The sequence below is a fragment of the Scophthalmus maximus genome, chromosome 1 (genome assembly GCF_022379125.1).
Source record: "Scophthalmus maximus strain ysfricsl-2021 chromosome 1, ASM2237912v1, whole genome shotgun sequence".
NCBI classification, from domain to species: Eukaryota; Metazoa; Chordata; class Actinopteri; order Pleuronectiformes; family Scophthalmidae; genus Scophthalmus; species Scophthalmus maximus.
This window is the reverse complement of record NC_061515.1, coordinates 3,014,658-3,036,067: the sequence shown is the minus strand read 5'-3', so window position 1 is coordinate 3,036,067 and position 21,410 is coordinate 3,014,658. Positions and strand designations below refer to the sequence as shown.

At 48.5% G+C, this 21,410-nt stretch overlaps 1 protein-coding gene across 37 annotated transcripts in view; it reads left to right on the top strand.

The window, feature by feature from the left end:
* Positions 1-21,410, top strand: part of rims2a (regulating synaptic membrane exocytosis 2a) — a 118,355-nt gene that overhangs the window by 54,453 nt on the left and 42,492 nt on the right. For 11 of the 37 annotated variants that reach the window (XM_047335531.1, XM_047335240.1, XM_047335435.1 and 8 more), the window contains 10 exons: positions 2,027-2,976; positions 10,406-10,473; positions 12,318-12,437; positions 13,790-13,889; positions 13,983-14,106; positions 14,947-14,993; positions 15,170-15,282; positions 18,919-19,049; positions 19,285-19,456; positions 19,714-19,867. In XM_047335531.1, the coding sequence (XP_047191487.1) occupies positions 2,027-2,976; positions 10,406-10,473; positions 12,318-12,437; positions 13,790-13,889; positions 13,983-14,106; positions 14,947-14,993; positions 15,170-15,282; positions 18,919-19,049; positions 19,285-19,456; positions 19,714-19,867 (1,979 nt within the window). Of the gene's footprint in view, positions 1-2,026; positions 2,977-10,405; positions 10,474-10,702; positions 10,915-12,317; positions 12,438-13,789; positions 13,890-13,982; positions 14,107-14,946; positions 14,994-15,169; positions 15,283-16,568; positions 16,617-18,918; positions 19,050-19,263; positions 19,457-19,713; positions 19,868-21,410 lie in introns of all 37 variants that reach the window. The other 26 variants (XM_047335081.1, XM_047335185.1, XM_047335172.1 and 23 more) reach the window with 6 other exon arrangements.

Sequence of the window (21,410 nt, the reverse complement as noted above, 5' to 3'; positions counted from 1 at the left end):
TTGTATATAGCTATGGTATAGTTGTCGGCCTTATGCCAAAAGACACTGACATGCTCTGTGGGGCTGAGGGCAACTGCAGAGTTCAGGTTTTATCAGTATCAAATATTGATTAGTGCAGACAAAAGAACAATTAGCCAAACAAATAAATATATGCCGTATTTAAGGGGATTTTTATGTAAGTGGACCAAACAATTATGATATCGTGTCCTTTCTGCTATTAAGTCAATCTTACTTTTGAACTAATGTTGCAGGAATACACATTTGCGCTGCTCCATTACTCTTCTTCTGCGCCTCTCTAACAGGTCATATTTGAACTTTAGTAGTTCACGAGGTGCACACGAGGCCCATTTGTCATTCTAACCCATTCCCTGGAGCTGCCACCGAGCGCCTGTGAGATTACTCAACGCAGAGAACACCCAAAAAATAAGTGTCTTTAGCCGCATGTGCTTCAGCACAGAGCTGACATCTCGTGGCCTGCGCCTTCGTCATCCTCCGAGTGTGATCCAGGCGACGGGCGCCGAGCCTCCTGTTGGACGATCGCACGTGTGCAGCCTTCACCTCGGCCACAGAGCAAGGCTCGGCAGCTGCAATTAACGAAGCCGTTTGAAATTTATGGAAAGTTGTCACGTACGAAAATGAAGGGAATGCTTCATCGAGCTTTTTTCTCCCCCTCACCAAGATGTCATTATTATTTTGGCGGAAAAGTGGGAGAAATGTAGGAGAAAAGTGGCCCCGTGAATAATTGATTCGGAACACAGTAATAAATGCATTAACACGCAGCGAGCCTCCTCCGGGCGCTTCGTCCACTTCCTGGCTGGTGTCCATTCAGACAGTCGGACGATGAAAAGATGAGTGACCGCTAATTCCCAACCTGACTGTACTTGTTTATACATCTTACTTCTCTTCAAGTAGTGAGACCAAGTACTCAAGACCAAGACGTGATTTTACACAATGTTTGAAAAAATAATAATAATAATGTTTTGGCGATACCTTCCTCTGGGGGGACCATACATTCAGACAGACCCCTGACACATTCTTATTGCCGCTCTACATCCCATAATGTCCATTGTACTGTGCACACGGATACAATCTGTGAAACTCCAAATCATTTATCAATGTACTGTTCTCAGTACACTGTCTTTTGTGCGAACGCACACACACACACACACACACACACACACACACACACACACACACACACACACAATTAATTCGGAAATACAAACAGGTCACATCCAGGCCGACCGGTGTTGTTTGTCTTGTGTCATCCTGTTGTTTGTAATGCATTACAGATGATGATGATTTAAGCACCTACATCAACAAAGTAATCAGACGCTCGCAGAATGAAAATGAGAGATCGCCTGCGGCACTTACAGGAGTGAAATATCAGACAGAAAAATAGTCCGTGTTAAGACTGTGTGACCTTCTGAATCAAATCAAATAGTCCGACACGATTTCCGACTGCACGAATGTATGTTTATCTAATATGAATAGTTTTTTTTTGGGCAGACATATATGAGAAGAATGCCGGCTGCGTAGCTGTCTGCATCACATGCCGTGCTGTTTAATTAGGTCATGTGTTCTGGAGAACAGTTACAGCTTCATGCAAAAAAATGTGCTAAACGGCGAGCAGGAGTCAGCCATGTTATATAGAGTCTGTTGCAGTGCGAGGAGGGTGTGGTGCTGCATCCTGCTGCTTGCTCTCATTTTCTCTCCCACTCTCTCTTGCCTGTGTATGTGTGTGACAGAGCAGGCCTTTCATTAGGTCTTGACAGGGACTGAATCCAAAGCAGTGCAGGGCAAAGTGGAGAGAAGGATATAGACTCCAGACTCCAAGGCTTCAGCGTACCAGCAGATGCACTTGCACGCTCACCGGAAATTAGTAATTGAGCCGCATCAACACGAACCACGGGGTTATAAATAAATCACGATACATAATGTATATTAAAAAGAATGGGAGAACGTCCGCTCTGAAGTGGATTGACCACTGAATGCCACTGTTTTCTTCTCCCTCTGTGATCCACAGGAAAAGAAGCCCGTCTGCGTCCAGGGATCCAAACCAAAAGTACGACCAAAGGGAGGGGGGCGACCACTCACAGTATGCCCCGACGGACGGCGGCATGCCCAGATCACCGTCCGACTATGGGGATGGGGACCCTCGGCGGGCTCCGCGGGGCCCACACATGTACCCAGATGCGGATGCGGCGCGGATGGGCTACCGGGAGCGACGGGGCCCGGGACGCTGGCACTCCCAGGAATACCCGCTGGACCAGGAGCTAGATGGACCGCCCAGTGAGTATGACCTCCAGCGGCAGCGCCAGGAGGAGTTCCAGACGCGCTACCGCAGCGACCCCAACCTGGCGCGCTACCCCGTGAAGCCGCAGCCCTACGAGGAGCAGATGAGGATGCACGCCGAGGTGGGCCGCCTGAGGCACGAGCGCCGCCACAGCGACGTCTCCCTGGCCTACACGGAGCAGGACGAGCCGGGCCCCATTCGGCTGTCCCGACAGCATCTCACCGAGCGCCGGCCGCCTATGGTGGGACAGCGCTCCTACTCTGTCGACCGATCCTCCCCGGGGCCCATGGGCCCCGGCCTCGGAGGTCACAGAACGTCCAACCACAGCCCCCCGACGCCGCACCGCAGCCCCGTGTTGGGCGACCGGTCCGGCGACCTGCGGAGAGGAGACACGGGCGGAGGTGGGGATCCCATGCGGAGGCAGCAGCACCACTTGGACCCCAGTTCAGCCGTCCGCAAAACCAAGAGGGAGAAGATGGAGAGCATGTTGAGGAACGACTCTCTCAGCTCGGACCAGTCGGAGTCGGTGCGCCCGCCACCCCCCAAGCCCCACAAAACCAAAAAGGGAGGGAAGATGCGGCAAGTGTCGCTGAGCAGCTCGGAGGAGGAGCTGGCCACCACACCGGAGTACACCAGCTGCGAGGACGTGGAGATAGAGAGTGAGTCAGTCAGTGAGAAAGGTAGGAGCCACACACACCAGCAGCCTCTCTCAGTCTTTATTCAGCATTTACTGTTTACTAAAGAAATGCATACTGCTCAGATGCTTTGTCATGCAATTGTAAAGAGATTCTTACTGACACAATATTGTTTGGAAAGTCATATTGCATTTAATAATCGTTCAATTATTCCCGCTTGTCTCATGTTGATATCGATGTTGATGTGATTTTTGCAGCTGTTGACTCAGATATAACCCTCAGATCCCCCTGTCCACAGTCTGTATACGTGCTTTGTATGTCAGTAAGTTCATGTGTACTCTTTATGTGTGCATGGGCTCATTATTTTCGGTTAAAGGAAATCTTTAGAATGCATCAGTGTTCATTTAGTTTCATAAAACAGCCAAACAACGTCGGTACAACAATCTGGACAAAGATTGATGAAATTATAAATCTTTGCAGCCACTTTGTAGATTTGCAGTAAAATACATTTTTTTCCATAGAATGATTACTTTCTGATGATGAAGCAGTTAATCTGTGTCTTTAATCTTTAAACACATCCGATTCTTTTATTAAAAAAATCTCAACCGTCACAGTTGAAGGTCCAAGAAAAACCTTTTAAAAAATAATGAGCCCGGCGTTTGTGCAAAGCACTTCTGCATTTTATGTTTGTTATTTGTGAATTTTACCCTCACAGCTCCGGCGCCTACGAGGACGAGGCCTGCGCACATGAGCCAGACACGTTTCAGTGTGGATGTGTGTGTGTGTGTGGTTTTTTTTCAAACGAATGGAATGCTGCTGCTCTCAAGGCCCCTGATCCTGTTGCTCCTGCTGGCACGCGTTGCTTTCACTTGATCAGGGACGATGTGACATAACTGGCAGACAGAGGGTTTGGGGGTTGTGGGTGTCTAGTGAAGCAAAGGTGAGCTGAGCGTATTCAATTGAGTAGTTTAATGTCATCACTGCTGCATATGAATTAATGGAGGCTATTAGAAAATGGCAATAAAAGGAGGAGAGGGTGATGTTCTCCTGTAGTTAGGCATAACCCCTTGACTTCCGTACGGTTGTGTCAGCGCTCATACCAGCCGCACTTAAATAACTGTGCAAAAAGACTATTTAAAGGGCCAGTAAGCGATTCTAAAGCAATACACGTTTTGTAAAAAAACGCGAATATTTCCTCACCGTCCGTCAGCTGTCGCTTTTGTGTGTGTGCGCGCCGAAAAGAAGTCCATGGTTTGGGGCGCAGCCCAGGCTCCTTAAATCAAAAATGGTGCGGACCGCACCACACAAGACCGCGAGCGCAGTTTGTAAACGTCCTTCGTCGACGCCTTAAGAGACGTGCTGGCGGGCGGCGCTGCGACTCCGTGGTTTCGGCCTTTAGTGGTTAGTGCGTCAGAGGTCGCGGGTTCGAGGCCCCGGCCAGATCAGTAAGATCACACCAACAACAAAGAGAGAAACAGGCTTTCTCCGGAATCACTTACTGCCCCTTTAAACGTTAAAATAATGCTGTGAATTATTTCTACAAGTAACTGAAGTGTTATTGGCTTCACCTTGTCTGTCTTTTGCGGAAAATAGAAATGGACATCGGCCGGCTCGTGGCAAACGTCCTACCTGCGCAGAGACACGCGTGCTCTTGTCCAAGTGTGTAAATGCACACCGGCAAGTAAACGGTCAGAGCGACGGAATTAAATGCCACTTTGCATTGACTCAACCTCGGCCGCAATTGTTGAGGCTGTTCGCTTCATGACTGCCCCACCTGGTTGACAGCAGCCCGCCATCGTGGACGCATTTTTCCTAAGATATGTTGAAAGAAAGCGAGATGGAGGAGCGGGTTGACGAGAGGAGGAATAAAGGCGAGACGGGAGGAGAGCACAGTAGCACCCGACCAGAGCTCCTCAAAATGTTTGATCCTGAGGAGAGTGGGAGAATTCAGTGGGTCTGTTATGTAACCGCTCTCTCTCGCGGACGGAGGCAGCGGCGGGCGCTCCATTATTGATGTGGGAGTTTCCAGGTTTCCAGGTAGCCATGAAACCAAAAATAGGGAGAGGCGGCGGGCTGCTCTGAGGGTCAGGGCTTCTGTTGTTCCCGTCGCCGTCTGTCTGCCTCCCGCACAGGTCAGCGAGGGGGGAAGCAGAGCAGTTCAACTCTTCACCTGAACAAACATAGAACATAGAAAGCCCTTTATAAATTCAATATGTCATTATTATTATTATTATTATTATCATCCTCCGCTGATTGTGTGCAGCTATTCATCTATTTAGGTGTAATGTTCCAGTTTGACCTGCTGTGATATTGTCCATGCAGGGAGCCTGATGCTTTACTGAAGCATTTGTATTAAACCAGTGTCCACGTTTGCAATCGCACTCTTTCAAAGTCGACTTGATTATGTAATAGACAGCAGCAATAATGTTCAGCTTTTATGATATGGTCAGATCCAAAATATGACAGCTTTAAAGACCAATATCGATTTTTATTTTTATTTTTTTTTGGGGGGGGGGGGGGGTCATGCTGATACTGATAATTGGGAGTAAAACATTTTCACTAAATATTAATGGCAGTGATTTCTGAAATGTTATGAAAACCCTTAAGACAATTGAGGCATGACATTTTACAGTTTAACCATTAACTTATTATATGTAAGTAAAAGAATAAGCAAGAAACACAAATATGACCGAAATACATAGAGCTTGTAAGCGTTGATTATTCTGTAAAAGAAAAGTTTTCATATCAGCGCATATCGGCAAACGCTGATACTAACATATCTGTGAAAGGTTCATATCGGCCAAGCGCTACATCAGTCGGGCTCTACCATCAAGTTGAGTGCATATTTGTATTACATAGAATTAACAAATGGAACAAATATAGAATGGCTGTAGGAATGGAATAGATGTATCAGCAGAACCAGGAGTCAAACCAAACGCTGCTTGATTAGCTCCCTCAGAGAACATCGCCAGAGAGGGAAATAAAAGAGTTTAAACACGCCAGAGCAACTAAGCAAATAACCTTCATTGTAACTGCAGGTGAGGCGATAGTGGAAGAGAGGTACAACGCCTTCTTTTTTTTATTGACCCGTCAGCGTCCGGGCGTTCGTTCACCCGACTTGACTGGGTCAGATCAGGAGATGGGCGTGGGCGGCGGCCGGCTCTCTGAGGCAGGAGGAGGGGCTCCACGGCACAGGGAGGAGGCGAAACCACAGGGAGGAGGAGGAGGAGGAGGAGGAGGGGGAGGGGGAGGAGGAGGGGGAGGGGGGGGAGACCGGAGGGGGGAGGGCGTGCCTGCCGCGATAGGCCCGGCTTGTGCCCGCCAGCACTACGGAGACTGATTTACCGCGATGGCCTCTCCCCGTGTTCTCCTCCTTATTGATCCCCCTGACGTGCGGCCTCATAAGAGTGCCGAACAGACAGAAAAGGGAGAGGCCTGGCGGGCTGGCGGCGGCAGAGAGGTGGACGTTGCGTCGTGGCGGCCTGTGTGTGTGTTACGTCCTCTTTAATGGCGCTTGGGATCAGTCCTTGCAGCCCAGTTTACTCTGCGTCATCAAGCTTGTCCCTTCGAAAAAACACGGTTATTCATTTCACCTTGATTGGCACCGCCTCTGTGCTATGTGCACAATAGCAACAGGAGTTTGCTGACCTTTTTATTTCGGAACATTAGGGCACTAATATGTTTTTCGGATCCGCTCGGAGCCGATCAACGCGACACCGTGTTCCCTCCGTAGCATGGCGCCTGTTTAAACACACACACACTGTTTCACCCTTGCCTCCCCTTCGGCTCTTGCCCCTCCAATTGTAGTAAAAACAGCATCAATAATTAATGATCCAATTAATAGTTTACACTGGTTTTTATTGAGCTGTCAGAGTGATGGAGAGCCTGCCGGTTGTGAGCTCCGCCACTGCCTGAGCTCTGCCTTTTGCCCTGAATCAGCACTTTGCGGGGGCCTCGGAGCCGGGGAGCGAAACGGCAGCGCCGGGCGCAGACTGCTGATGCTCACAATTTACGGCCGTGATGAGTTTCCTGCTCCCTGAAAAAAAAAAAAAAAAACCCACACACACACAATGCCTCGCTGGGGATCAGTGCCCGATTGTTGCGTGCCACTGTTAATAAAGCTTCGGGGAAATAAAAAGGGGAGCGGCTGCGCGCCTCCACGTTTTGACGCACGCTGAGGGCGGGCGGCGCAGGTGGAGGTGAAACTGGGACTGTTATGACCTTGATATTATCCACGTGGAATCTAATTTCGGTCCGTAGTGATAAATGATAATGCGTTTTATTCATGTGCGCCTTTCAAAGCAAGGACAACTTATTTTGCAATTCTATATTTTATAATTTATTTGTGTATATATTGTATATATATATAGCTTGGGATGAATAAAGTATTTATCTATCTGTCTAACCCTGCAAGACAATTCAAAAAGAGGCAACGATCAAAGCAATAAAATAATATTGATAATAAGCAGGTATCAAATCAAACCTGTAGATCCAGAATAGAAACAAATAAATGTAAAACCTCTCTCTGTCGGACACAAGGTGATTTGCATTACGCGTCTCTTCCTCTCCCCGATCGTAAAATGCTGAGGCCTTAAGCCGTGTGAACTATCATTAGGCGAGTGACTCGTCCGACGCAGAGTGTCTCTGCCACGATGAACTGTGCCCTGGTGTTAATGCTGCCGACACAAGAGGGTAATCACTGTTGTCAGCTGTTGGTTGGAGGGCCACAGAGGGCAGAGTCCATCGAAGGGACGCCCGTAATGTTGTTTCATCACGCTGCATAACTGTGTACAGTAAGCACTTGTCACCCTCGCCCACACTGATGGGTGGACAATGAGAGCAGAGGGACACTGGCTCACTGTCCCAACTCGGACAATGATTGACATTCGAGGTGTGAAAATGAGTATTTCACTACAGATATGGACATTGATATTAACCAGTACTAGTATTGAAGCGCAGCCAACTAGCCACCGCAGCGTCATCCCCAGAGAAATGCTAAATCCAATAGAATCAGCGTTTTCTCTGTTAACTTTGATTGTGTTGTGATAGTTTCAGCCATCGTTCCTATAAACAATAATCACAACGCACTCACCTTAATTAATTAGCGAGATATGAGACCACAATGACATTGCTAAAAAGACATGAGCACTCAGACCCCCCCCCTCCCCGTCTTAGATTATATGGTAAATTGTTGTCAGCTTGTAAAACAAGAACCTGAATCAGCAAGTACTTTGGTGAGTACGTTGTTATCATAATCAATAGGCGAGGACAAATATGTGAAAAGGCACTCCTCATGGTGAGGATGTCAGGTGCTGCCTTTCTGCATCACTTGCGTGTGTGATGTCATTGTGGAAGGAAACTGGAAGTTGTGGCCCCATTTAATTCACAGCGGCACTACCTTTACACAGCACTCTTCTTTTGTGCCGCTTCTTTCTTCTCCATATTGAAAACGCCTTCCTGTTGACCCCCCCCCCCCCCCCCCCCTCCCCCCATCGCCTCCTTCCTCTACACTCAGAAGCATACGCCGTCTATTTTTAACGCCCTTCCATCAGACCTCCCTGATTTTTCCCCGAGATTGAATCCTCGGTCAGATAATGCCTGGAGGAGGGTTCGTCCTGCATGGATCCATTAGGGTTCGACGGCTCTTTGCAGGGTTAGTGAAGTGTGGGGGAATGTGATGTGTATTGCTCGGGGGGGGGGGGGGGGTCAGACAGACCTAACCTCGGCCCCGCAGCTCCGCGGTTCACTAGTGTGTCAGTGTCAGTGTCTGCCGAGTGCACGGCAGCACCACATGGACCTTCTCTATTCTTTACACCCCTCATCCTTCATTTGCTTTGATATGAGCAATTCCATGAGAACCACAGCACCTATATTGTTCCCTTGATTATCTTCTAGTCTTTCGAGGCATTTTTTAGGTTTTGTTTTTTTTTCATTTCGTATCCGCATACTTTGCCGAACTTGTCATTTATGAATCGATCAAATTCCAATTTTGAAATTTTTAGTTTTTGTTGAACGGCAGGTCCGTAGCGTGCTGCAGAATTACCATGTTTCTTAATTAAACAGGAAGCACTTCGTAACTGGCCTGTACATGATCACAAATCTGTACCAAACTGCACGTGCTTGATGAAAGTCACGGCGCGAACACATTCTAAATGCCGATATTCAGTCCCCGTCACAGTGCCACCTAGTGGCAACAGGAAATGACTGCTTTTAGTATATTAATCCCCCAACAGGTTATTTATATCGTGTTCAAATTTAGAAAAGCTTTAAGACCTTGATAATGCTTCATTAAGAATATCTTGAGTTTTAACCAAATGTGAGTACGGTATTGGAACTAGACACGACACACTGACTGATGTTTCCCATAATTTCCCAATTTTGAACATAGAAAAAAAAATAAAATATATATATATAAACCAACATTCCTCCACAATACAAATATAGTGCTGTTTTCCGTTTGATTTCCTATAAAGAAACTAAACTGTAAAATATACTCTTGCTTCAAAGAGCAGGCTAATTCTTAATCATAGTCATAGTCTCGACAGGAAGTTATAGGCTGTTTACTTTTGCATGTATTAATACCCCAACAGGTTATTAATATCGTGTTCAAATTTAGTCAGACAGTAGGGATGGATCTAGTCGTTCACCTGAGGCTTGTTTAGTACCAGGTTTTGTTGTCCATCCCCAAATAGAATCATTTTTCATTCATTCCGTTTCTGTTGCCATATTTTTATGGAGCAAGTTCATATGTGTGTAGGAGGATCTTCATCTGTTTCTGCTCTTTTTATTGGAATGCTACACTCGTTCTCCTTTTACAAAGCTTTACTATATGAGAAAGTAGAATCCGTGTCCACCACCCACACGTGTGAGGGCCCTTTAACGCCGCTTGCAGCTTTAATTCACTTCTTTCCCGAGTTGTAAATTGACTTGCAGGTGTAAGCGAATAACATTTAAAATGGCCATTGCCATTGAATTTACACGCTGTCAGTTCCTTTACGAGGATGTGCCGGTGGAGCACATCAGTCATGCCGACAGCTGACTGACTCGTGAGCCGCGTGAAGGACCTCACAGGTTGTTGTCCCCCCCGTACCACTCAGTGAGCGCAGGGATTTTCACCGATGTCCCTCCCTGTAGCCGCGGGGAGGTGGTCAAATCGGCATTGGTCCTCTGTGTACTGTATTGTTACCTGAGCTGCATCTTTCTTTCTCCGCAGGCGTCGTGGAGTCGCACACGATCACCACCTTTTGAGTTCGAGCAGTGTGCGTGTGCGTGTGTGTGTGTGTGTGTGTGTGCGTGTGTGTGTGCGTGTGTGTGTGTGTGTGTGCGTGTGTGTGTCTTGTTGCGTCCTGAAGCTGTATAATGTGTGAGTATGTGTTAATGTCCGTACGTCCTGGTTGGTGGTGTCCTCACTGGTCCCTCTCGCTGTCCTCTCTTGTGTATGTGCACCCTGACCCCCGCCCCCACCACCTTACAGGAGATTTGGATGGCCATTGGTGGGACCATGCGTCTTGGCATAGCAGCGAGGCCTCCCCAATGTCTTTGGTGAGACATGTGGAGCCCTGCCTTGAACCCCCCCCCCCCCCCCAACCCTCCTCCCCCTGCCCCCTAATCCCAATATCTCTCTCTCTCTTTCTCTCTCTGCCCCCCCCCCCCCCCCCCAACCCCCTTTCCTCCTGGAGTCTTTTGTCATTCCATGTTTCCTTCGTTTTATTTACACCTTTGCATGTTGTTTTTCTGTTTTTCCTTTCTGTTTTTTATCCCACACCTGTAGGGGACAGTCAAAGGGGAAAAAGAAAAACTATTGGGCAGACACTTATGTCCGAGCCGACACACACCTTATCTGAGAGGCAAAAGAAAATGGTGCGCTTTGGGGGACACTCATTTGAAGAGGACTTGGCATGGTGTGAACCGCAGGTTAAAGACTCGGGAGTTGATACGTGCAGTAGCACTACCCTAAACGAGGAGCATAGCCATAGTGAGAAGGTACTGAGACAATCTAGCCTGCATTTTGTTGTTATTATTATTATTTGTATTATTATTTTTTTAAATTATTATTATAATCATAATTATTATTATTATTATTGTTATTATTATTATTTATGACCTACCCATCCAGTCTTTGTTTGCTCTTTGTCACTAAGTGTAAATAGGTGAGATGTTTGTTATATTTATTTTATTTTAATTTGACGTATAAATTGTTTTCTCTTGCGATTTCGTTCCTTATTTTGTTTTTCGGTTACTTTTGGCTTCACCTTGCTCGGTGTCTTTTGGGGAGGGGGGGGGGGGGGGGGGGGGGGGGGCACCCTCTCTGCTTGCTACTTGTACTTGCTGTTTTTTGCTCCCCAACCAGAACCCACACATTTTACAGTAGTTGTTAAAAAGAAAAAGCACTGACACACACACACACACACACACACACACACAAACCTCTCTTGTTTGTCATGGCGCACAGGAATGTGGGTCTCTCCGAGTCGCATGCTCGTTCTCCTCCGTGTGTTGTGCTCTTGCTCTGCAGCGGTCCTGTGTGGTGCAGTAGGAACACCTTGACTCGGCCCCCCCCCTCACTCTGCTGCCCCCCCCCCCCCGAGCACCCAGTCCCAACTTTCCATTCACTTTTACAGCCAAACTCTATTTATTGTAAAAAGCATAAAACAGGGAAAGATTGGACTTTGTTTTGCACAAACACACACACGCGCACACACACACACACACACAGAAAAATGTTTTTCTTTTTTCCCTTCCACTGCTGCATCTGAATTTTCACCCTATCTCTGTCTTCATGGCTTTTTTTATTCTGTGCTTTCTGTTTTTCGTCATTCTTTGAACTGACGCCTCATGGTCCACCTCATTGGTTCTTGTATCATAGATGGTCTTTCCCTACCCCCCCCCCCCCTTGTCCTCTGTCCCCTCACTCCTCCACTCGGCGGCGGCCGTACGCGTGTCGTGAAGCACCGGAGCGAGACTCCGCTCTTCCTGCTCCAGCTTGAGGAGGAGCGTCGTGGCTGCTTGCTTTCCTCTGCATGGGGCGCCGCATGAAGCCCACTCCCCCTTCACGCTGGCGGGTTCACACAAGCTCTGCAAACGACACCCGACTCCATTAGGGAGTTGGGTTTGTGTTTCGTCCGGGTTTACACTTAGGGACATCACATCCCTTCATTTGGAAATTAATTACGCACGCTAAAATACAAACAAAGTCTTGACGAGGCGACAGAGTTTGTGTGACCTTTCTCCACCCCCCTTGTCCCCCCCCCCCCCCCCCCCCCCCCCCCCCCCACCCCCCCTTCCCCTTTTCACTATGGACACTGTTGTCTGCTGTGGTCCTGTGCGATCCACTTCCAGTGGATGAGTTGTTAAACGAAAGGTGTGTTGTTGCTCTGACCTTGTAGCACCCGGTGACGTGGCAGCCGTCCAAAGATGGGGATCGCCTCATAGGCCGAATTTTGCTCAACAAGCGAATGAAGGATGGAAGTGTGCCCCGAGACTCGGGAGCGCTGCTCGGTCTGAAGGTGAGCTCGTCGCGTGTCTCTTCGCCCGTTTGTGTGTTTGTGATGCACACAGCCCCCCGACCGCCGCCATGCTACTTATAAAATACACGCATGTATTATGTATGACATAACCTAAGAGTTCTGGGGGGATCTGACAGGTACACGTGACTCTTGACTGGAAATGTACTTTTATGTTCACATGAAACTGTAGCTATTTGTGGCCTAACTTTAGATTTTTCTCCGTGGCTTCCAATTGTTGATGATGCGTTACTCTGTATTCATATTAATTGGAGACTTGATCATATTCCTGATGAACAATCATGAGGAGCAGTTTATATGGAGCTCTGTGATTCTCATTTCGTGAACTCTCGGCGGAAACACGTCAGTCCAGAAGCCGCTCAATGTCGTCACATCCCAAATTGAAATGTTATTATATTTGCAGCGATATTGCACCGTCTCAATCCGCACATATTAACTTATATTGTATTGTTAAATATTCACGTCTATTGATTCAAACCCGGTCATTTCATCGCAGTCACTGTAGTTGTTGTAGATATTGGTTTCCCTTCTCTTTTAGCTGTTGCATAAATCTGTGGGTGGTGCGCACTGGTAAAAAAAAAAGAAAAGAAAAGAAAAGAAAAGAAAAGCTGAGCAGCTAAAGTCCAGAGGGAGCATGGTGGTGGGCCGGGAGGAGGAGGAGAGAGAGAGAACAGTGAGCAGCAAGATGGGGGGAAAAAAATCATTACTGATTGAATGAGCCTCCTGAAATGGCACGTTTGTGTCTGCTCAGCAGCAGCCAACCGACCAACTCGGCCCGTCGGTCCGTGAGTTAGGCTGCCAGCCTCGCCCTCGCGGCCCGTCTCCACCCCCCCCCCCCCCCCCCCTCGCTCTCTACCTCCCTCCCTGGCTCCTGCCGGTTACGTAAAGCCATTTCATTTAGCAGACTCCCCCTAAGCTCCTTTGTATGTTGGCATTCAGCTGCCATTAAGAGGGGATTTTTATTCGTATGATGCCCGCGTAAGCCGAGCGGAGTGGAGAGCGACGACAGCTATGGGCCACGCAGTAGTGCCGCGGTGGCCCGCGGGCCCTGCGCTGTTAACAGAACCCGCCGAGCGGCACCGGAGTGCGGAGATGGATTTTTACCATTGACCCTCTGCTCGTCATGCTTTTATGGAGGACTCACACCTCGCAGGCAGCAGCTGAAATCAGTGGCATCAAGAGGATTCTTTGGCAGAACAATGTATTTGTGCTTCTGCCAACTGCAACACACACGCACACGCCTCATGGGGGTCAATATGGCACAGTGATGCCGTGGTTACAGCGACAGCGAAGTTGAGTTTGCGCGCGTGCTCATGTGCTCTCTGCTTCCGCAGGTGGTGGGAGGCAAGATGACAGAATCGGGCAGACTCTGCGCTTTCATCACCAAAGTGAGGAAAGGAAGTCTAGCGGACACTGTCGGACACCTCAGGCCAGGTATTTGAAAAAAGAAATCCGACCCGATGTTTCACATATGAGCTGGAAAGATTCCGTGTCATACTCGGTGTCTTTTCTTTTTTTTTTTTGCAGGTGACCAGGTGCTGGAGTGGAACGGGAAGCTTTTACAAGGAGCCACATTTAAAGAAGTTTACAATATCATACTAGAATCCAAGCCTGAGCCGCAGGTGGAGTTGGTGGTCTCACGGCCTATAGGGTGAGAGCTCCCACACACACACACACACACACACACACACACACTCATTGTCCTCGTCACAAGACAGCTCTGGTGAAAGTGGAGGACAGTTTGTGCCGAAATCTGTATTCCTTTTATCAAGTACGAGTAACGCCAACACTATTGTCTGTCCACCTGCTTCTTACCAAGTAAGGTACAACATGTATAGGTTCGAATGTAGAATCTTTTTGAAGGACTTTTTGATATTAATGCAACTGTTGTGCAGTAAATATGTGCCCTTTTTCTTTATTGATTTTATAGTTTCACATGTGATGAACTCAATCAGAACAACGTCTTTTAGTAGACAGCTCATGGGCAACACGCGCACCCCAAACCGAAACGAATCCGATCAGCCTTCCACCGAACGAAACTGACGTACCACCGCCCCCACGGACCGGAACAACTCGAATTGCAATATTGAGACATGTGGCGGGAAGTCCGCGGGGGACGACAGCTTACGGTCTCACAGAATAGGTCTGCGAAGGATTGGGGTCGACTAGTTTATTCCCAATATCTGCTCCTCCCTCCGGCCCCGGCTCGGCGAGCGGCTCGGCCCCTCGCGTGGCTCGGAGCGCGCGGGACGAAAGCCCGTCGCCCGGCTCATACTCTCCTCTTGGGTTGTCTTTTTGGAATGCGCTTGGCGAGCGGCCGCACCTTGGCCTCGTCAGTTCCCGTTGTCCGACCTGCTCTGTGCCGCTGAGGGGGACGCTTGGTGGAGGCCGATGGGGTCAAAGCGCAGTGGATTCCTCGTGAGCTCAAGTTGATCCTCCCCGTCTGCCTCACGCTCTTTCTGTTTTATTGTTTTTGTTTTTCTCCCTTCAGAGATATTCCGAGGATCCCAGACAGCACACATGCACAACTGGAATCAAGTGAGTTGCCTCTGTCACTTCTGTCTCATGGCATTGTCTCTTGCCCTCCTCCAGTCTCTCTTCTTGCGGGTGTCTCTCTGTGGCCCCTGTCTCGTTTTCACCTCGTCGCGGTTCGCCAAAATTACAAAAACTACCACCAGCATCACTTTCCTCTATAATCGAATCTGTGTTTTCAGGTTCGAGTTCCTTCGAGTCTCAGAAGATGGACCGCCCATCCATCTCCGTCACATCCCCCATGAGTCCCAGTATGCTGCGGGACGCCCCCCAGTATCTGTCAGGACAGCTTTCAGTAAGTGGCCTCGGCATGACATGAAGACTGACGCACCTGAGATCCTCTGGATGCGCTGCATTGTTTGATTGAAGTCATATCAATAGGCGAGGTTAGAGAGCGTAATATCCACATTGTGCGTTCATTATATGATCTAAAATCCCACCTTCAATCCCCGTTAGGTCTCCCAGGCACAGCTTCTCTCACCCTGTCTGTTCAGCTGGCCCTTTATCAAAACCCAGCGCAGGATTTGTAGATCGGGTTACCGTGTGTGTGTTGTCCATTATCTCGTATAAAATGCCTCCTGGGGTAAACGGGTAAAAGGATTGAATTAAAGCGAGAGATAAATCACCGCTCAAATTCAGGATCCACGAGGGAAACAGCTTTAGCATCTGGGTTACACCTCTCGGACAATGTGTTTCCTCCAAACATCGATATTTAGAAGAAAAGGCTCGGGTTATGACTGCCACTGGGATTGAATCTTAATAATCACGAGGCGTCCCGCGGAGTCATTTTTCGGACAGCATGCGGCACAACTGCGTCCTGTCGGCCAATCAGAATAGTGCTGCGTTCCAGTTCACCTCGGAACTCGGAGCTTGGAAGTCGGGTTCATCGCTTCCAGTGTGATCTCGGAAACTCGGAGTCACGACCTCCGGGTCGGAAATTGCAAATGGCGCGCCCCTGGTAGTCGGAGGAAAAGTCACTATCCCGACTTCCGGGGTCCGAGTTCCGAGTTCCGAGGTGAACTGGAACGCAGCATTAGCCCCGCGATTTGCAAAAAGCCCCTTTTCTTCACATTGTATTTGTGCTGCATCTGCCCTTGAAATCCGTGAACAGCTAATCGCTGGGGCCGTTCGCTCCTCTGAATGCACCTCGTGCGAGCTGCGGCGCCTGATGAGTAATTCCACACGGCAGGGAACTTGTCGGAGCGCGCTATTTTTGGAGCAGCCTTCAAGGAAATTGTGTTTTTAAGGAAATCGACAGAGGGTTCACGTCGCTGTGACGCAAAGCTCTGAGGCAGGAGGAGAAAGGGCCCAGAGAAGAAAGAAGAGAGATGTATAATTGTGTGCGGAGAAGTGCGGGTCCTGAAGTGATCTTTGATAAAGCAGAGAGGAGCAGAGAAGCACAGACATAAATGTAAAGATGTAAAGACCGAAATCTCCAATGTCAAACTGCAAACTCCACTTGTGTTAACAGTGTATTGTGAGTTTTTGTTGTTGTACTGTGGGGTTTTGGTTTTACTGTATGTTCTTTTTTTTTTTTGTCCTTTCTTTTTTTTTTTTTGCCGTTTAATTTTGCTTATCCAGAGCCAAAGCCTTAGTAGAAGAACAACGCCTTTTGCCCCTAGGGTCCAGGTAATGGGCCCTGTCTGCAGGGCACAATCTCCTATTTGCTCTTCGCTCATTGACTGTTGACTGGCCTTTTTTTTCTGTTTCCATACTTTGGAAAATGCATTCCCCCGGGGAAAATGGCAGCTTCAAGTTTCCCCTCTCAGTGCAGTGCATTGTGTCATTTTTTCTTCTCTTTTGATTTCTTGGCATCACCGGTATGATGACAGTTATTGTTACTCATTTTTTTAACCCATTCACATCATTGTACTCGGGCGGCTTGCATGCTCGACTAATCTGAACACAGTTAAAGAGACACTCTTCCACTGCCTGATTTCTTCTGCTGAGTCTGGACCGCATCTTGTTTGGTAATGATTTTATTTGGGGGGGGGGGGGGACAACAGACTTGGGTTGTTTTCTGCTTCAGTGTGACATGAATAACACTGGCGGCGCGGCGCACTCACCACAGCTGGAAGAATGTGCGTTGCGCATATTCGACAGCGAGTGGTTTTCTGTATTTGTGACATAACCAAATCTAGCTTGAACAGGATTCGTTTGAATTTCAAATTGCAGATTAGTCCATCCATCGTCTACCGCTTAATCCACTTAAGGGGTCGCGAGGGGGCTGGAGCCAATCCCAGCTGACATTGGGCGAGAGGCGGGGTTCACCCTGGACAGGTCTCCAGCCTATCACAGGGCCACATACAGAGACAAACAACAATTCACTCTCACATTCACACCTACGGTCAATGTAGAGTCTCCAGTGAACCTGACCCCATCCTGCATGTCTCTGGACTGTGGGAGGAAGATGGAGAACCTGGAGAGAACCCACGCACACACGGGGAGAACATGCAAACTCCACACAGAAAGGCCCTGGATGGTTTAAACCGGGACTCGATGAAATATTTTTTATTATTTCATCGTAAACATCAGGCTGGTCCTGTTGTAGAATCACTTTGTGTGACTCTGTAATTTTGAGTCGGTTAGTCTTGATGTCTGGTTTCAGAGCATCTTCAACAAACTTTAATATGGCGATTCGATGCAAAAATATTGCTATGCACAAGCGAGTGTGCAGCTGTCTGTGTCTAAAACACATGACACGGAGCTGAGGCGCATGTCATCGACGTTTGAGTTTGTGCGTGCGTGTGTGTTTGATGTTTGTACCGCCGGAAAAGACTGTGTATTTGCACAGTTTATAATCGAGCGGTGTGTGTCAACACACATGTCGCTAATCATTCAGCTTCCAAGACGGATGTTGTTCGGAAAATATTTGGCCAATTCACAGGCGCCGCGGTGTTCTCAGATCGCACCGTACGTGGTGTTTCGGTGGGCGACGAGTTAGTGTAGAGATTGTTGGGTACCGTTAGTTTCCCCGCGAGCCCCCCGCCGTCTGTTTGTGCCAACAGCAGATCTATCGACTTGTATTGAATGCTCTCTCTCTCGCTCTTGCGTTGCTGCATGTATAGCTGGCGGTTTCAAACGGCGCGGACCCTTTTCATAATCACATTTTCACAGAAGTATGGACAAGAGCTTAGAAGTTTTCCTTTTTCTCATTTCATCTACTGTCTTTAAGGCTTCTGTTGGACGTTTCTCCTTCTTCTAAGTGCCTCCCCCTTGGAGTCCATACTTCCCTTACAGTGTGAACTGTCTGCGACTGCTCTTGCAACAGCATGATTGATTTCTCCACATCAATGCCCGTTGACTATCAGAAAGAACATCACTACAGTAGACGCATCATCATCGCCACTGGCAGACGCGCTGTTAATTCCAGATATTGACATTCAAGCCGGCTGCGCTCAGTTGCCATCAGTAAACTTTATACATCAAGGGAAGTTTCCAACGAGAGACATTTTACATGAATACCCAAAGGTACAGATAATATAATAAGTGTGGCACCATGCACACAACATCTTTTGACTAACGGAGGGTCTCTTACCACAGAGACGAAAAAAAATGACTCACAATCTTATTTTGACATCTTTAGCATTAACATACCATATTAACAATGACGCAATAAGGCCACGTTTCAATAAAAAACACCTTTTCCCACCAAGCATGTGATCTGACATCATCTTAGCAGCAAGACGTCTTCCTTCTTTTTCGTCTGAAGGGCAAATACAGGAGAAGACCCTATAGGCTGTAGTCAGCAACTGTCGGTGCGCACGAGCTGGGCCTCGATAAAACGACACAGATGCACCCACGCAAATTACTCGACCACTGACTTGATGACATTCGTCTTCTCCTGCATTATTCCCTGTGTGCTGCCTCTGTCACTCATCGGGGGCCCTGATTTGTCTCTCAGCAGGATGTCTCTGCTCTGCCCCTGCAGGTCAAACTGTGGTACGACAAAGTGGGCCATCAACTCATTGTCACCATCCTGGGCGCCAAAGATCTGCCCCCCAGGGAAGACGGTCGGCCCAGGAACCCGTACGTCAAAATCTACTTCCTCCCCGACAGAAGGTAAGAGAAGGACGAGTTACCGGCCGCTCATCTGCCCATGTTACCCACCACATTGATTCGATGTCACGTCATTTCTTTGAGTCCAGGAAGGCGTTGAGCATTAGCCGGCAGCACAGATTGATTTCCCTTTTTGGAACACTTTAAACAGTATGTGTCCTGTTGCTGGTCTGTTGTGTTCGTGGCTCTTCTCTACCGTGGTTGTAAATAAAAACAGTGTGAATTATTGTTCCTCCAGCGACAAAAGCAAGAGGAGAACAAAAACAGTAAAGAAATCCTTAGAGCCCAAATGGAACCAGACCTTTATGTATTCGCCGGTGCACCGGCGGGAGTTCCGGGAGCGCATGCTGGAGATCACGCTGTGGGACCAGGCCCGGGTGAGGGAGGAGGAGAGCGAATTCCTCGGAGAGGTAAGCGGAACCCACACCCCGACCCGTCCGGGACACTCACTGACAGAGTCTCGGCCCGTCCCCTTGAATCAGGGTCACAGCCCCTTGATGGAGCCTCTTGACGGTCGGAGTCTTTGTCCAACCTGAACAGGGGGATTTGTTGTAGTTGCTCATTTTCTGTGTAAAACAGTTCTTTAGAAAAAAAAAAGAATACACACCTCGGCAAGACGGGAAGGGGTTTTCTGTGGGACGAGCTCACGGCCCCTCTCCTGTGACAGATCCTGATCGAGCTGGAGACGGCGCTGCTGGACGACGAGCCCCACTGGTACAAGCTGCAGACGCACGACGTGTCCTCCATCCCGCTCCCGCGCGCCTCCCCCAACACGCAGCGCCGGCAGCTTCACGGAGAGAGTCCGACGAGGCGGCTGCAGAGTACGTAGCGCCGCCGTCCCTGACACAGAACTCTGAGCTCTCAAACTCTACTGTCGACCTCAGAGTCAGTAACGTCCGTCGCTGTCCGCATCAAAAATATATGAAGAGCAATTGTTGGTAATAGAGAGCTGACGAAGGTACGGAGCTATGTTGCAACAATACAAGTATTTGATTAGGTTCTCCATAAGTCAGCCCTTGACTTTTTACTCTTTTTACCTGAAGGAACAACTTCACTATAGTATAAATACATACAGGAGAACAATAAGCAGTGGTCATATGAATTGCAGGTCATATAACGGATAAATATTCTTTCAGTGAAGTGGGGGGAAAAAAGTTGACCTACGCTTCGTCCATTTCAAAGTTTGTTTTGGTTGAATTCCAAGTCCCGCTCCTCACCGGTTTCCCATCATTTCTCTGGGTTATTAAAGTGTTTATCTGTGTAGTTCGTGCATACTTTGTCTTTGCCGCCCGTGTCACATCAACCTTACTGCTTCTGCTTTCACAGACAAAGGCTCACATTCGTACAACTCAGGTAAAGGACCCGCGCCCTGCGCAAGGCAGCGCCGCCCCGCGGGGCATCTGAGTGTTCTCCTGTCCTTTTTTTTTTTTTTCTTTTCACACAGACACAATTCCCCGTGCCCTGATTTCCCCCCCCCCCCCCCTGTGTTTTTCCATGGAGGGTGGTGCACGCCCTCGGCTGCCGCGCATGGATTCCAATTGTACACCGCTCGTTTGAAATCCACCCACGGGAGGCGAACGCGTGCACACTCCATGGAAAGAGAGATTCAGGACACAGTGGTCCACCCCCCCCCCCCCTCGTATTCACCCGCTGAATACGTCACAATCCCGCCCCGCGACCCACAACCATGCCCCCGAAAAAGACTCGATCCTCGTCCTATTGTGGTGCCGTGAAAACTATCAGTCTTGACAGATACAATATCATTTGACGGCGACCAGCTGCTTTTCCTCTGTTACGTATGTTCATTACTATCATTTTTGTTGCCTGTTATGAATTCCCATCAGAGAATGGTGTCAGAATACCGCAGCCCCTTCTGACTTGCTCGTGTTTGTGTGTTTTGAATGTGAATGTGTTCATGGAATTGTCATGTGACGTGGTACATTACTCTGCTGCTGTGATCCCTTTTTTCACCCAAAGCAGTGGCGGTATATGCAGAAAAAAACCCCAGAATGCTTTGATTATCCTCGTGCATTAATATGATTATTATCATATTTCCTCCATGCAAAACCCCAAAATAGCTCTTTTTCATTGCCCCCTCCTCTCGCCACGTTCATATTCTTTGACCAGTTACTTGATAAGAGGCCTCAGATAACCGTACAGCCATCTGCTGCCTCCGCCAGACACTTAAGGCCCCCCCCCCCCCCACCAGGACGACTTTTTCTGGGCGTTTGCGTTAGTGTGAGGTGAAAGAGCTGACAGCTGTAAAAAATAAAAAGTTTCCAGCCAACTGAGACGAGAGGTTGCCAGAGTGCAGCACTTGTCATTTCTGAAAAAGGAAAGAACCCCCCCCCCCCCCCCCCCCCC